The sequence below is a fragment of the Littorina saxatilis genome, linkage group LG17 (assembly GCF_037325665.1).
Source record: "Littorina saxatilis isolate snail1 linkage group LG17, US_GU_Lsax_2.0, whole genome shotgun sequence".
Taxonomy (NCBI): Eukaryota; Metazoa; Mollusca; class Gastropoda; order Littorinimorpha; family Littorinidae; genus Littorina; species Littorina saxatilis.
The window spans coordinates 25,452,578-25,466,107 of NC_090261.1; the positions used below are offsets into that span (position 1 = coordinate 25,452,578).

The window sequence follows — 13,530 nt, forward strand, 5'->3', positions numbered from 1 at the left end:
TGAAAGTCATGACCAAGCACGTGCTGTTGATGTTAGGCAACACGCATAAAAAAGACAGCAAACAAAGGAAAGGAGGAGAATTATGAAAAGAGGAAAAGAAAGGAATTGAGTGTCTTTGACTTGTGTTCGACCTGTAAATATGCTTGTCGTTTTCAGAAAACGAAACAAGATTCTAAATTATCTTGCGCCTGTGCCTTCGTCTTTCCGGAAATACACGAATATGTCACGGAAAAGACCGACAAGGTGCGCTGTGCACAAATCGCTCGTGCTGGCAAATTGCAAGTACCCCCCTCTACGGAAAATAGACGTCTGTCGGTATATAAGGACAATTTTTCGGCAACAGGGCGGCTTCGGAGAAGCCTTCAATCCAGAGTATTCCTTGTCAACGATTACAAGATCATATTTCCCGAATTTCACAATGACTACTACAAGCCAAGTGGTGAGTTTTATTTAACATGGTAATCGTTCCAAAGATTCTTTGTTTTTTGACGTGTTTAAAAATGTCGACCTGCTGCTCGATTGTGAGCTGCGCACGTCAGCTTGACCCTGATGGCAAGTGTTCGTTTGTGCTGTCAACGTCACACCGATTTCCAAACCCGATATCCTTGTATTTTGAGGCATTCTTACGTATCATACCGGATGAAGTGAAGAATAATAAGAGGAAAGAGTGAAATAACGTAATTTGCAATGATCTGCCAGTCGGTGTCACGTTTGCAAATTTTCCTTTCAACTGGTTTTGGTGCCATTCTTTTCATGCTCACCAGAAAAGGGCATGGGGGGGATTATGTCAAAGTAACTCACTAACTGACATTGCTTTAAAAATTAAATAAATGTCATTTGGTTGTTTGGGAAACATAAAGTCAACAAAAGTGTTTGCAGTTCAATTTTTCAATTTTACTTGCCCTGGACTTTGAGTAAAGCCACATAGGGGCCTACATGTATTTGGTGATTTCACATAACTTTAATGACTGAAGGTGGAACATTTTAGCTGGGTATGCAACACATTATTCTGTAATGTTAAGTAATTTAGTAAATAAAGCCTAGCTAGCCTAACTAGTAACTGATTAAAATAACGTCATAAAATGAGAGTCGGTAGTAATCACTATAAAGTATAACGATAAATTGAAGCTTAACAGTGAATTGATGCCAGTTTGCATCTTATTGAGTGCCTCTGTGTATTTCAGGGTTCTTTGTACAAGACGGTTGTAGACGATGTCATCACCAATGTCAAAGAAGCCTTCCTGGATGAGGGGGTGGATGAGCAGGTGCTGCAGGAGCTGAGACAGGTGAGACTACATTTCCATCTTGCTGAAAAATTTACACAAAACAGCTTGTAAAAACATAACAGAAGTATTCCCGAAATAACTCAGGTTTTTGTGCGATTTGGTAGAGCTGCCCTTCCTTGCAAACACAGAGTCAAACAACACGTGACTTCTTCACACTTGGTTGCTCGAACTGTGCACTGAGGGACGTGATCAAATCCGCAATGCCAATTGTCAGCTCCACTGTGCATACTTTCTAACGAAAAGAGCATTTGAATGAACAGACAGTGCACATTTCTCTCACCTGTTGCAGCTGTGGGAGAGCAAGCTGGCGGCAACGAAAGCCACAGAGCCAGTGCCGGAGCCAGAGATTCGCATGACACACCCACCTGTGGGGATTCTCTACCAGCCCCCAGACCAGTCACAGGGAGTGCAGCAGGGCTTCGTCTCAGGGGGAGGTGAGATTTTTCTTCATCTTGTGTACATGCTGACTTTGATATCTTCACAGGTTGATTTTTGTAGTAATAGCTAGTTCCATAACACTGGGTGAAACTGTGAGATCTGAAGTGTAAATTTGAGCATTTTGATAACAAAACTAAAGCCTTTTTTTTTTTTTAATATTGTTGACTTATATTAGAATAAGAGAAGCAAATGAATGAATGTTTTGCCATCATAGTGTTTTAAAGCATTGTTGTCTCCCTTCTCCATAAACTGTGTTTCATGTTTTTTTACTAACATTACATAGATCTCCACACCCACTCTCATTTGCAATGTCTGTGAATAAAACAAAAGAAGTACTGTCCATTCAATTCATGGAAAATTTCATGCAAAAGATGAGTGAAATTTATGTCAAATAAAAGTGCAATTTGAAGTGTTGCCTGCATTTTGAGACTGAAAGTGAAAACGCTCAACTGTGACATCCATGTTGATTTCAGCTCAAACTACATACATGTACTAATGTAGTAGTATTAAAAAAAATGTACATGTAATTAGCCACTAAATTTCTCGCAAACACATTTTGTGCACTGTGCCACTGACAGAGTCTTGTCAATTTGTAAAACTAAAAAGATGAAGAAGAGAAAAGTGACATGGGTGATTTTTTCCCCCACAGCTGTGTTGGCAGCAGCAGCCCAGCAACCTCAGCAGTCGTTTCCGGTCTCCATCACGACAAATCGCCAACAGGAAATGGTGAGTCTGACAGCAAGAGACGCAATATTTAAAGTTTTGGACATGTTAATTTCTCTGCGCTAAGATATTACTGCTTAGGGAACCCGTGTCATCAGGTTTTGTTTCTCTGTATGTTTTTGTCCCTTCCTCTGTGTAGTTCTGCGTGAGCAAACTCAGTTGTTGGAGAATTTCTATACTTTCCATGTGGTAAATTTAGATATTCTGCATCTTGAGTTGAGATATTTTAGCTTTACTCTGCTTAAAAAAAAAAAAAAAAGCTTTGTACTGCTAAAAGTAAAAAATGTTGTAACTGAGGTTGATATATATACAAATTGTCTACTGCAAAACCAAAGCAGTGTACAGATTGAAGGATACATATAAACTGGACAGCATGTTCAATTCAGGTTAAGAAGCTTTCTTTGCGTAATACATAATATGATATTGTATTGAACAGGAAAAAATGGGGGGGTTGGAATGTAAATTGTAAGGAGTATTTGTGTGTTGATAGACAGGAGCTGCGCAACAGGCTACCATGGCATTACCGATGGGACTTTTCCAGCAACAGTTAGCCGCCCTTGGTGCTTCAGGTCAAAATGTCACGCTACAAGCTACAGGTGAGCCAAGGAAAACAAATTCTGTTCTCGAAATATTTTGTGAACTAAAGCTGAAAGTACATTATAGTGTTTGTAGTCTTTCCTGGTTGATGTTACACTACAGTTGCTTCCCTTGAATTTCAGTTTAGTATGTCAAAGCTTCTGTGTGCTTTCTTCATAAGGGTTTACTGTTTAGTCATGCTAGTAAGTGTGTGTTATTCCATTTTCCATGTTAAGTGTTGCCAACTGCCTTATTTAATTTTCAGCCATGTAGGTCTGTTTTGCGTTTTGTTCAGATTTCTTCAATCTGTGAATTGATACAAATTTTATAGAAAGGTTTTGAAAGCATTTTTGTTTCCTGTGCAAATCTGTCAGTTTTTAATGGTTAGTGTAATGCTGCTTAAGTCAGTGTTCTGCAGCTCACCGCCATAGAGGCAGCCAGGTTTTGGTTTTCGAGAGGATTTTGCAAGCATTTTAAAAGAGAAAACTATTAGCTATCAGCAGAAACCTGAAACTGAAAGAAGAGATTCCATTCTAAGTATGTGTGTCATTTTGAATCTCTTCACCAAAAGCATAGCAGGGTTGTTCCCAGACTCAGAGGACAATAGTCAGTTGGAATTCGATTGAAAATATGTGTAAGTTCAAACGTTTTGGCTGCAACGAGTGCAAGACATTATTTTTTTGACAGAATACCTCTTCAGGCATGGGAATTGTCCGCCGAAAGGCAAATTTCCGCCGAAATGTTTTTTTGTTCCGCCGAAAAAGCAAAAGTGTCCGCCGAAAAAATAAATAGGGGAGGCAAAAATGGTTCTGAAAACTGAATTTAATGGCAAACTTGGAGCTCAGATGACACCAAATTGCACTATTTGGGTTCTTTGGAGAAACAAATTTCTGGGGGAGCATAAGGCTAGGCGCGAAGCGCCGTCGACTTTGATATTACTTACAAATGTTCAGCCTTTTTAACTTTTTTCAATTCCCATGCCTGCTCTTACATGATGATGTAAAAATTATGTGACGGTCAACTGACAGGGGTCAGATCAATTCTTCAGAGCAAAAACTTAATGTGTCACTGTTAGTGACCAAAGGCCGAGGTCTGAAAACAACCCTGGCATAGTATTTTTCTTTGTGAAACAAGATGAAGATGATCAAAATTTGATTTGGCAACTGTTGATGTTTGCAGCTAACGGGCAGTACATAGCGGTGCAGAATATCGGGGGACAGCAAACAGCTATCACCATCCCACAGCAGGCCTTTGTTCAACACCCGGGCGCCATTCAGACACAGCACATTGCCGGTGTCAACCAGCACCAGCACCAACAGCAACGCCAGCACCCTGGCAATCCTGTAAGTGAAACAGAGAGAAAGGGAGAGTCGGTGTGTGTTCTTATGAGTGACTGTTTATGTGCAGATGATTTTAGTGCAATTCTTAATTCTTTGTCAATGTGATGTATATTTTTGTGTTCTAAACCACCTGACACTTTGTACCTGAACTGAAGCAAATTTCCTTATCTTTATAAGGATGATTGAGTCTTGAGTATGCAAGAATTTTTTTTCTCTGTTTTTTTTTCTTTTCTCTCAAGATTTTGGGGGGTATTTTCTTTAACTCACAAAAACATGGCAGGTAATTATTGTATTGGATTATTTCAGACACAGGCAAGTAACACCGATTTTATCACAATTACTTGCATTTTGGAAATCTCAACAGCAGTACCTTTGACAGGGTTATTTTGCAATATAAACAAGATTAAGCACATGAGACTTGAGTTTTCTGTATCTTGCCATGTAACCTAAACTAGATGTATCGTTAAATGATGATGACATTTTTGTCCCATGCAGACCCAACCAATCATTCAGCTTGATGGTACTGGAGATGGCAGCAGCTCCTCTGATGAAGATTTTGATAATGATGATAATGACGATGACAACGAAGAAGAGCATAATGAAGAGGAGGAACAAGGAGAAGAAGAGGTATTTAATAGATTCTCTTTCTTTTGATATTTCTGATGGAATGAGTGATGAAGGCACTTGCACTTGTGTGTACACACTGGATTTTATGAACATGGTTGAACAAATGGGGATGAAGATTTGTTTTGACTGCCTCTTTGTTTTTTGTGTTGTACCATTAATAGTATTAACAGTACCCAATATTGACTGACTGTGTGATGATATCTTCTGCTATGGTCTGTTGAGACAGTGATATCAAAATCGAGACCAGAGGTCGAGATTTTGATATCACTGTCGAAACAGACCAATAGCAGAAGATATCATCACACAGTCAGTCAATGTTAGATATATTGCTAATTCTCTGGACAGTTTGTATTTACTGTAAAGAAAATATAAAAGTATTTGTCTCAATTTTGGCTGTTCCATATCCCTCCCTCTGATTATTATTTCTTTTTGTTCACTCTTTTCTTGTACTTTTCAGTATTTCAAAATGTCTTTTCTTTCAAAAAGTCTTTAGTCACTTGCTCAACTAAATTCTGGGATCATTACATTTTCATATATATTTGTATGTTTTTAAATTTAGGTGTTTTTGTTTTTGAAGTGGGGAAGCAATAAAGAGGTCGTCGATATCAAAACTGATATCGACGGAAATGTCGTCGATATCACTTTTGCACTGAGCTCAGTTTTGCCCAATTGACCAATGGAAATCCACGTAACATATAAAATAGCAATATTGTTTTATACTCCATGTTTACTGCAAAACTGGATTGATGCTAGCATGTGCGTATGTCTGTACACGCTTGGTTTTATGAACCTGTTAAAACAAACGAGGGATAATTATTTTGTCTGACTTTCTCTTTGAATTTTGTTTTGTAATTGTACCACTAGCAGTGTTGCATACTCAATGTTATACTGCAAAACGCATTACTTCTGTAAGTGTTTGACAAAGAAAGGAATGGTGTTTTTCACTTTCAGGAGCCCTTGAATAGTGATGATGATGTCAGTGAAGAAGATCCCCACGATCTGTTCGACTCGGAGAATGTTATTGTTTGTCAATATGACAAGGTGAGTACCGGCACGGTTGGCCTTGTGGCAAGGCGTTCGCCCCGTGATCGGGAGGTCGTGGGTTCGAACCCCGGCCGGGTCATACCTAAGACTTTAAAATTGGCAATCTAGTGGCTGCTCCGCCTGGCGTCTGGCATTATGGGGTTAGTGCTAGGACTGGTTGGTCCGGTGTCAGAATAATGTGACTGGGTGAGACAATGAAGCCTGTGCTGCGACTTCTGTCTTGTGTGTGGCGCACGTTATATGTCAAAGCAGCACCGCCCTGATATGGCCCTTCGTGGTCGGCTGGGCGTTAAACAAACAAACAAACAAAAAAGACAAGGTGAGTGATCGATCCTTGACTTATCCTTTGAAACCTGTTGAAATTTGGAAAAGTATTCACAGGGAGAAGATTTTAGAGTTAATGCACAGTTCATGGCTTCATGAAGAGAAAACAGTGTCTTAAAATGCAGTTAAAATGAATTGCATTTTTTTTATGAGCATATGTAATTCACAAGGAATACATGTAGATATGCACACTGTTCGCATAGCACATGCACACAGGTCTCTGTAGAGCAGAAACAATTCACGAGGAACACACACACACATACACCACACACACACACATACTTGATGTAACTGTGTTGCCTTGAAGATGTTCTTTACTAAATTATAACCAGAAATGATGGAGATCATATTACATGTTTTCTTTACAGATCAACAGAAACAAGAACAAGTGGAAGTTTCATCTCAAGGACGGAATCATGAATTTGAATGGCAAAGACTATGTGTTTCAACGAGCCAACGGAGACGCTGAGTGGTAACCCTTCTGCACATGAAAAACAATATAGTGAGGATGTGAGAATGTGTCGTGGCTGCTCTCTCTTTACACTGTGCTTCTGTCGCCTGTCAGCAGTTTGGACCAGCAATGAGTATGTGTACAGTGGACTGTCGTATCATCAACACAACAAACTTGGTGCAGTTACAGCTTGCCTTTTATTCATATATAATGGCTTTATTAATGAATAGAAAGCCAACAACATCATAACCTTGGGATGTTGGTCGAGTCAGGTGGATGCCAGCTAGGTGCCCAGTGCTGTTTCCAAGCGAACTTGCAGTTGTGACCAACTGGGGCTGTCAGCTGGATGCTAAAAGGCAGAAAACGTGGTTGTAGGCTTGTGTGATGAGTGTTGCTACAGATCATATCTGTTTAGTCATTTATGCTTGGAAGTGAATAAGAATGAAGCAATATGTTTGAATGAATGAATGATGCCAGATGTTTGAACCTGTTATGTATTGCTGTTAGGGCTATATGAGTGGTGCAGTGTGTTTCGTCCTGTTTGAAGTCCAGGGCTGGTAAAATCACATCACCAGTTCAGGCTCTGAGTTCTGTGCTTACAGGCAGAAAGTGTGGCTGTACTTTGCGTAATGAAAGTTGTTGCAGATTTGGTCATTTGGGCTTAGAAGTGAATAAGACTGAAGTGATCAATTTATTTCAATGAAAGATGCCAGAAGAGATGTTTTAACATGCCCAATGTTGGGAGTGGATGAGTGGTGCTGTGTGGTTCATCCTGTCCAAGTCCAGGGTTGGTAAATCACGTTATCACCAGTTCAGGCTTTGAGCTCTATGCTAAAAGGCAGAAAGTGTGGCTGTATGCTTGCGTGATGAGAGTTGCTGCAGATTGGTCATGTAGGCTTGGTAGGGAGTAAGAATGAAGTGATGTCTTTGAATGAAAGATACCAAATGTTTGAACATGTCGTATGTTAGGAGTCGATGAGTGGTGCAGTTGGGTTCATCCTATTGAAGTCCTTTAAAGGGCAAATCATGTCGCTGTGGGATTCATCAGCTAGGTAGACGAAGAAGGTTTTTGATGGTTCAAAATGTTATGTGTGTATGCTTTGTATGCTTGACTTTAGTGTTCAAATGTGTGTGTGTTTGAGAAGGGATCAAATGGGATCGTGACTTCTGAAAGTTAAACCTCTGCATATCTTTATCAAAGTCTGCTTTAATATACACATGTATATCATATGCTGCCTCTGAGCATGAACATGCAAGTGAGTGTTAATGTCTGCGTGTGTGGTTACCTTAGTTCAAGTATACATCTTTGAATGATATCTTACAGTTTTTGAAAGCCCGTTCAGGTACGGAAATGTATTAATGTAACCTCTGATAATGACATGAGGGAGCAACTTAGAACTCATACTTTTGTTCTCTGATTGCAATTTTTTGTTGAAACCATACAATGCATATACATGTACATTGTATTATCAATGGCCTCTCCTTACTTTTGTCTGCTTGTTCGTCAACTTAATATGAGCCTGCGTGTGTTGCGAACAGTTGCAGTCACCAACCGTGCATTGGTCACCAAGCATGCATTTTTGTTTAAAGTTGAAAGTTGATCCTTTGCTTTGTTTTTTTAAGCTATTTTTCTCTGATTTCCCCCCCCCCCCCCCCCCCCCCCATGCACTTATATTGTTCTAAATACAGGGAGATGTGTACATGAATGTGGAAAAAATGTAAATAAAATGAAAAATGAATCACTAAGTGAGCGATACATCCTATATGGAGGGAAAGGGTGCTTAGTTTTGTACAGCCAGTCCGTAGAATTTGTGAACACATTTGGCTTCCTAACAGTCTTTGTTTTTAGTGTACTGTAGAACACTAGGACCTATTAAATGTAAAGCCTAAATGGCGGGGTAAAAAAACGGTCATACACGTAAAATTCCACTCGTGCAAAAAAACACGAGTGTACGAGGGAGTTTCAGCCCACGAACGCAGAAGAAGAAGAAGAAGAAATGTAAAGCTAATGAAACTTGGGACAGTATCCATTATGTTTGGTGTGTAAGCTTGTAGTATACAATGATATACATTCACAATTGAGTACTTCCTGACAAATTGTACAGTATACCTTGTTTATCTGGCTCCCTAAAGAGAACCTCAGAACTGAGTTGCTTTGTTGGACTATCTCCAGATATTATAGGTGATTGCCCTTTTTTCCAATTTGATATGGTTGTGGAAAATCTGTTGTCTTGCTTGGCGTACTGATCATAGACGCATTTCTGAATTGCCTAATATGCACTTAGATGTGTACATGTTGGTCATAATTTTTTGCCTAAATTATTGCAATTTGATTCGTTTTTCTTTATTTTTATTTTTGATGCTTTGTGATGTCAAGATTGTTTGGATGTTGGTTTGCCATTATTGTGTGTCCGCAGTACACGAAAGTGTAATGGAATTCAGTTGATATTTTGTGTTATAAAGCTAAGGGGTTATGCTATGCTATCTTTTGTCATGGAGAATGTGGGAGAGGGGACAGGGACCTCTGTGCATAAAAGTGGAACTTATTTCAGTTGATTTGTTGTGTTATAATGGCATTGTGCTACACAACTTTTTGATGTCATGTAGGCTTTAAGGGGATTGGGTGGGTTGTCGTGATTGTATTTTACTTGAACCATTTGCAAAGAATGCTTTTTCTAATTTCCACCTTCCAAAAAAAAAAGCTGTTTTGCTCGGTGTTGTAACCTTTGCTGAAGTATCTTAATCAAGTGAGATTTTGTTAAAGTTAAAAGTTGTACTGGGTGTTGAGATTGGGAAGAGGTTTTCCATGTTGATGTTCCTCTTCAGGGAGTAATGTGTTTTTTTCCCGTCTGTTTTTGTATTGTGATCTTTATGGTGAGCCAGTAAGTCGCATTTGCTCTGTGTATGGTTAAAATGTTCGTTTGAGTGTCTCGTGTTTGGGAAAAGAATCCACCGAGTGAGAGTGAGAGAGACATTGGGCAACTATGTCATGCCCATCCTGAACTCGGGTCAAAATGAGTTACTTCCCTTTGGGTCTCATTTATCCCTTGACAGGATGCCTTGGTTTTCTTTCTGTGGGTAAGAAATCGATTATTTACATATTTAGAGCTTTTTGTAATGTGTTATTGATATAAGCAGATTCGCAATCGTCGTTAATGATTTTTCATGGTGTTGTGTAATTTTTGAATTACAAAGGAATTGATATGTAAGACAGTTTCAAGCGAGCTATCTTTCGCGGGTGTATTTACTGTGCAAACAACTCTAAATATGGCAACAGTGTCACGTGATAATCAACTTTGGCTACGAAGCAGACGATACTTTTTTCCGTAACCAGTTGGGAGAGATGCAACAATATCACGGTCTTCTTCCCACAGCAGTCTCAACATTTCGACTTGTTTTAACCTTAGAACGATGTCTTTATCATAACTGAAGAACAGAACGGAGATCACTGTCGAAGTTTGCCAATCTGCAATCACTTTCGTCTCAGTTGGGAGATAACTCTGTATTCTTGTTTTGATAGATTCCGCACAGTAATTATACACCCTGTCAGAGAGACCAGCGATAGCGTGGACCGATGATTATCAGAATGTGTCATGCCATCATTTGTTTGGTAAATTTGCATGAAATGTTTTCCACACTTCCTTGCAATTGTTTGTTTGATAGTTTGACAAAAAATGCAACAAGTGTAGCTGTCTTGGTCAAGAAGATATGTTTGGTTTTATGGAAATTTACTTAGAACTGCTTGAACTGTTTTCATTCAAGGTCGATCTACACATGACCCATTTCCTGGCTGGATTTGTCAGAATAAATTGAGATCTGTCTGTTCACCTGCAGTTTTCAAGCTAACCAATCATAAGGAAATGTCACTGTCCTTTGTACCTCACAGCACATTTATATGCTAGCTACAGGCAAGGACAGAAAACCTGGGTATATTGCCTAATACAGTTGTGTGGTGTGAACCCTCCATTACTTGAAATTCCCTGCTTTGAACCGATTTCATTATTGTTTTGGACTGTCACAGGCGAAGACTTTTTCAGCATAAAAATTGTGACAAATCCTTTTTCCCTGTTTTCTAAATTTCTTTCATTACTTTTTTTTGTACAGTTCATGTTTCATATTCAGATATTATTAGGGTTACTGTGACACCACAAGGGTTATGATAAAAAAACATGCAGGGTATTTTATGGGTAGGTTTCAGGAATTCTGTTTTATGTCTTCATGGCTATAAATGGCTTTTGAAGTAAACTGCCCATTGCTCATGAAAACTTTTTTTTAAATGTGTTTTTTTGTCGAACAGTTTGTCCTACACCTTCAAACTTACAGTTATATTAAAAAGTTAACCCGTGACCTCTCAGAAATCAAGTTTAGTTCTTCTTGTTTTTAACCTTCATCGGACCCCCCGCGGGTTAGGGGGGAGTCCCATATTGGTTGGGACGAGAAAGAATTTACCCGATGCTCCCCAGTATGTCGTAAGAGGCGACTAACGGATTCTGTTTCTCCTTTTACCCTTGTTAAGTGTTTCTTGTATAGAATATAGTCAATTTTTGTAAAGATTTTAGTCAAGCAGTATATAAGAAATGTTAAGTCCTTTGTACTGGAAACTTGCATTCTCCCAGTAAGGTAATATATTGTACTACGTTGCAAGCCCCTGGAGCAAATTTTCATTAGTGCTTTTGTGAACAAGAAACAATTGACAAGTGGCTCTATCCCATCTCCCCCCTTCCCCCGTCGCGATATAACCTTCGTGGTTGAAAATGACGTAAAACGCCAAAGAAAGAAAGAAAGAACCTTCATCGGATCATGTTTTGGACTACAGTCGGGATGATGTGGGTTGTGTAGGACCAATACTTTTAAAGAAGGATTCAACGTAAAAATCCCGCAGTGGGGCACTGCGGTTATGAAATTAAAGGCCCCTTCTGTTTTTGGAACCGCAGGAGCTTTCTAGTTTGCTGTTAGGTAGATTTTTGGTTCCTCTTTCCTGTCATGCTCTCTTTTTCTTCATGAATTCTTTTCTTTTTTCTGCCTTCTTGCTCATTCACCTGTGTTTTTTCCAAAAATCTCTTCTCTTGCCGCTTGTCTCGCGATTCATGTATAGTTTAATCTGTTAGTGTTCTGATGTAAGTCCAGCAGTAGATAGGTTAAGCCTATTTTAACATACTGGAAACTGGTAATCTTCCAGTAGGTATTAATTTAGTTTTACTAAAGCCTGCTGGGACACAAGTAATGGGTTAGTGCATTTGTAAACAGGAATCGCTTGACAAGTGGCCCCCTTCATCCCCCCCCCTTCCTTGTCCTGATATGGCTCTGCGTAGTCGGCTGGACGTTAAGCAACAAATAAACAAACAAACAAACAAATCAACGTAAAAAGTATTGGTCGTACCCGACCAACGCCATCTGAATAGGGATACACATTAAACAAATCCTTCTTTAATTCCACAGGGTCGCCCAGGACCCACATCATCCGGAATGCCCAGTTCAAATTACGTCATTGTTCATTTGTTTGTTTACAAAGATAATCCTTCAGAAAGTGGTCGGTAGGAGGGTCCTATGGTGTTTCAGGATGACAGAAGTCTTGAACAAAAACTCCCAATAGTTAGAGATCGACACTTTTTGTGAGACTGAGTCGTCCACGACCCAGGAAGCATGGTGAAGATTAAACATAGATATACTTTCCACTACACAAAAAGCATATGCGTTTTTATTTTGTTTTGTGCGTTTTCACAAAATCTGGTCATTTTTGATGTTGGGTTGTCTGTTCAGAGCAATCAAAAGTTATTGAAGTGTTTGTATGAGTGTTGAGTGAAGTAACCTTGTCAAATTTTGTCATATGATGTGATGAGGAACTTTATATCTGAAGGTGCGATTGGTTTCTGAGTTGATCATGAATACTGACAACAAAATAAACTTGGTCAAAATAAAAGCAGTGTTTTGCTTTTTTCTTGTGTGCATTCAAATTCTCTCAGTTTGTCTTGTGTCGGTCTCTCTCTCTCTCTCTCTCTCTCTCAACCAAACGACAAGAAACTGTCCTCTCTGTACAGCTGATAAAGAAGATGAACACCATGTTGTATTTGTATGTCCTTTTTATCAAGACCTTCGAGCAAAGTATTTAAAAATCTCGAACTCTAAGACGCTGCAACAACAACTTGTGTATTTCTGTGGCAGTAATGAGGAAAATGTGATGAACAGCTTCAGCAGATTTGTGTTCTTCATGTTACAGAAGAGACGAACCCTTATAAATCAGGTTCAGTGACATGTCATCAGGGTTTTAATGTATTTGTTGAATTTTATGCGTGACTATAATTTATAACTGTGCAGATACTATTGCTGTTATTTTAACCACTATTGTAAGGGGCTGTGGCCTTAGACAATTAAAGATTTGTTCTTGTTCTCGTTCTCTCTCTCTCTCTCTCTCTCTCTCTCTCTCTCTCTCTCTCTCTCTCTCTCACACACACACACGCAAACACATACACATACACACTGATTCGGCTAAATGTCATGTGTTCACAATGTTTTCAATGTGTGTGTGTGTGTGAAGCAGTATTCTCCAAATAGCAGCAAGGGCTTAATTCCTGTTCATCAATGCAGTTTCGCTTTTCTGTGCCTGCAGCATATATGTACATGAAAACAACATCCAATAACCAATTTAAAACCGTTTCAGTCTTGCCGCTGGCACTGTTAAAAAAAACAAAAAACACCACGTTGCCCTTGTGAAAGAAACATG

At 39.2% G+C, this 13,530-nt stretch overlaps 1 protein-coding gene across 1 annotated transcript; it reads left to right on the forward strand.

Annotated features, from left to right (window-relative positions):
* The first annotated feature begins 283 nt into the window (after positions 1 to 283).
* LOC138952855 (transcription initiation factor IIA subunit 1-like) lies at positions 284 to 12,729 on the forward strand. The gene is made up of 9 exons (XM_070324591.1): positions 284 to 439; positions 1,185 to 1,286; positions 1,576 to 1,720; positions 2,374 to 2,450; positions 2,938 to 3,043; positions 4,203 to 4,366; positions 4,859 to 4,990; positions 5,942 to 6,031; positions 6,727 to 12,729. The coding sequence occupies exons 1-9, from the start codon at positions 419 to 421 to the stop codon at positions 6,832 to 6,834; spliced, it is 945 nt and encodes a 314-aa protein (XP_070180692.1). The 5' UTR covers positions 284 to 418; the 3' UTR covers positions 6,835 to 12,729.
* Positions 12,730 to 13,530: the final 801 nt, after the last annotated feature.

Bases quoted from the DNA above. Each gene is read 5' to 3' on its own strand.
- LOC138952855 (XM_070324591.1), top strand. From the start codon at position 419: ATGACTACTACAAGCCAAGTG. The intron at 440-1,184 runs GTGAGTTTTATT...TGTGTATTTCAG, and splicing joins TGACTACTACAAGCCAAGTG to GGTTCTTTGTACAAGACGGT. The intron at 3,044-4,202 runs GTGAGCCAAGGA...TGATGTTTGCAG, and splicing joins TGTCACGCTACAAGCTACAG to CTAACGGGCAGTACATAGCG.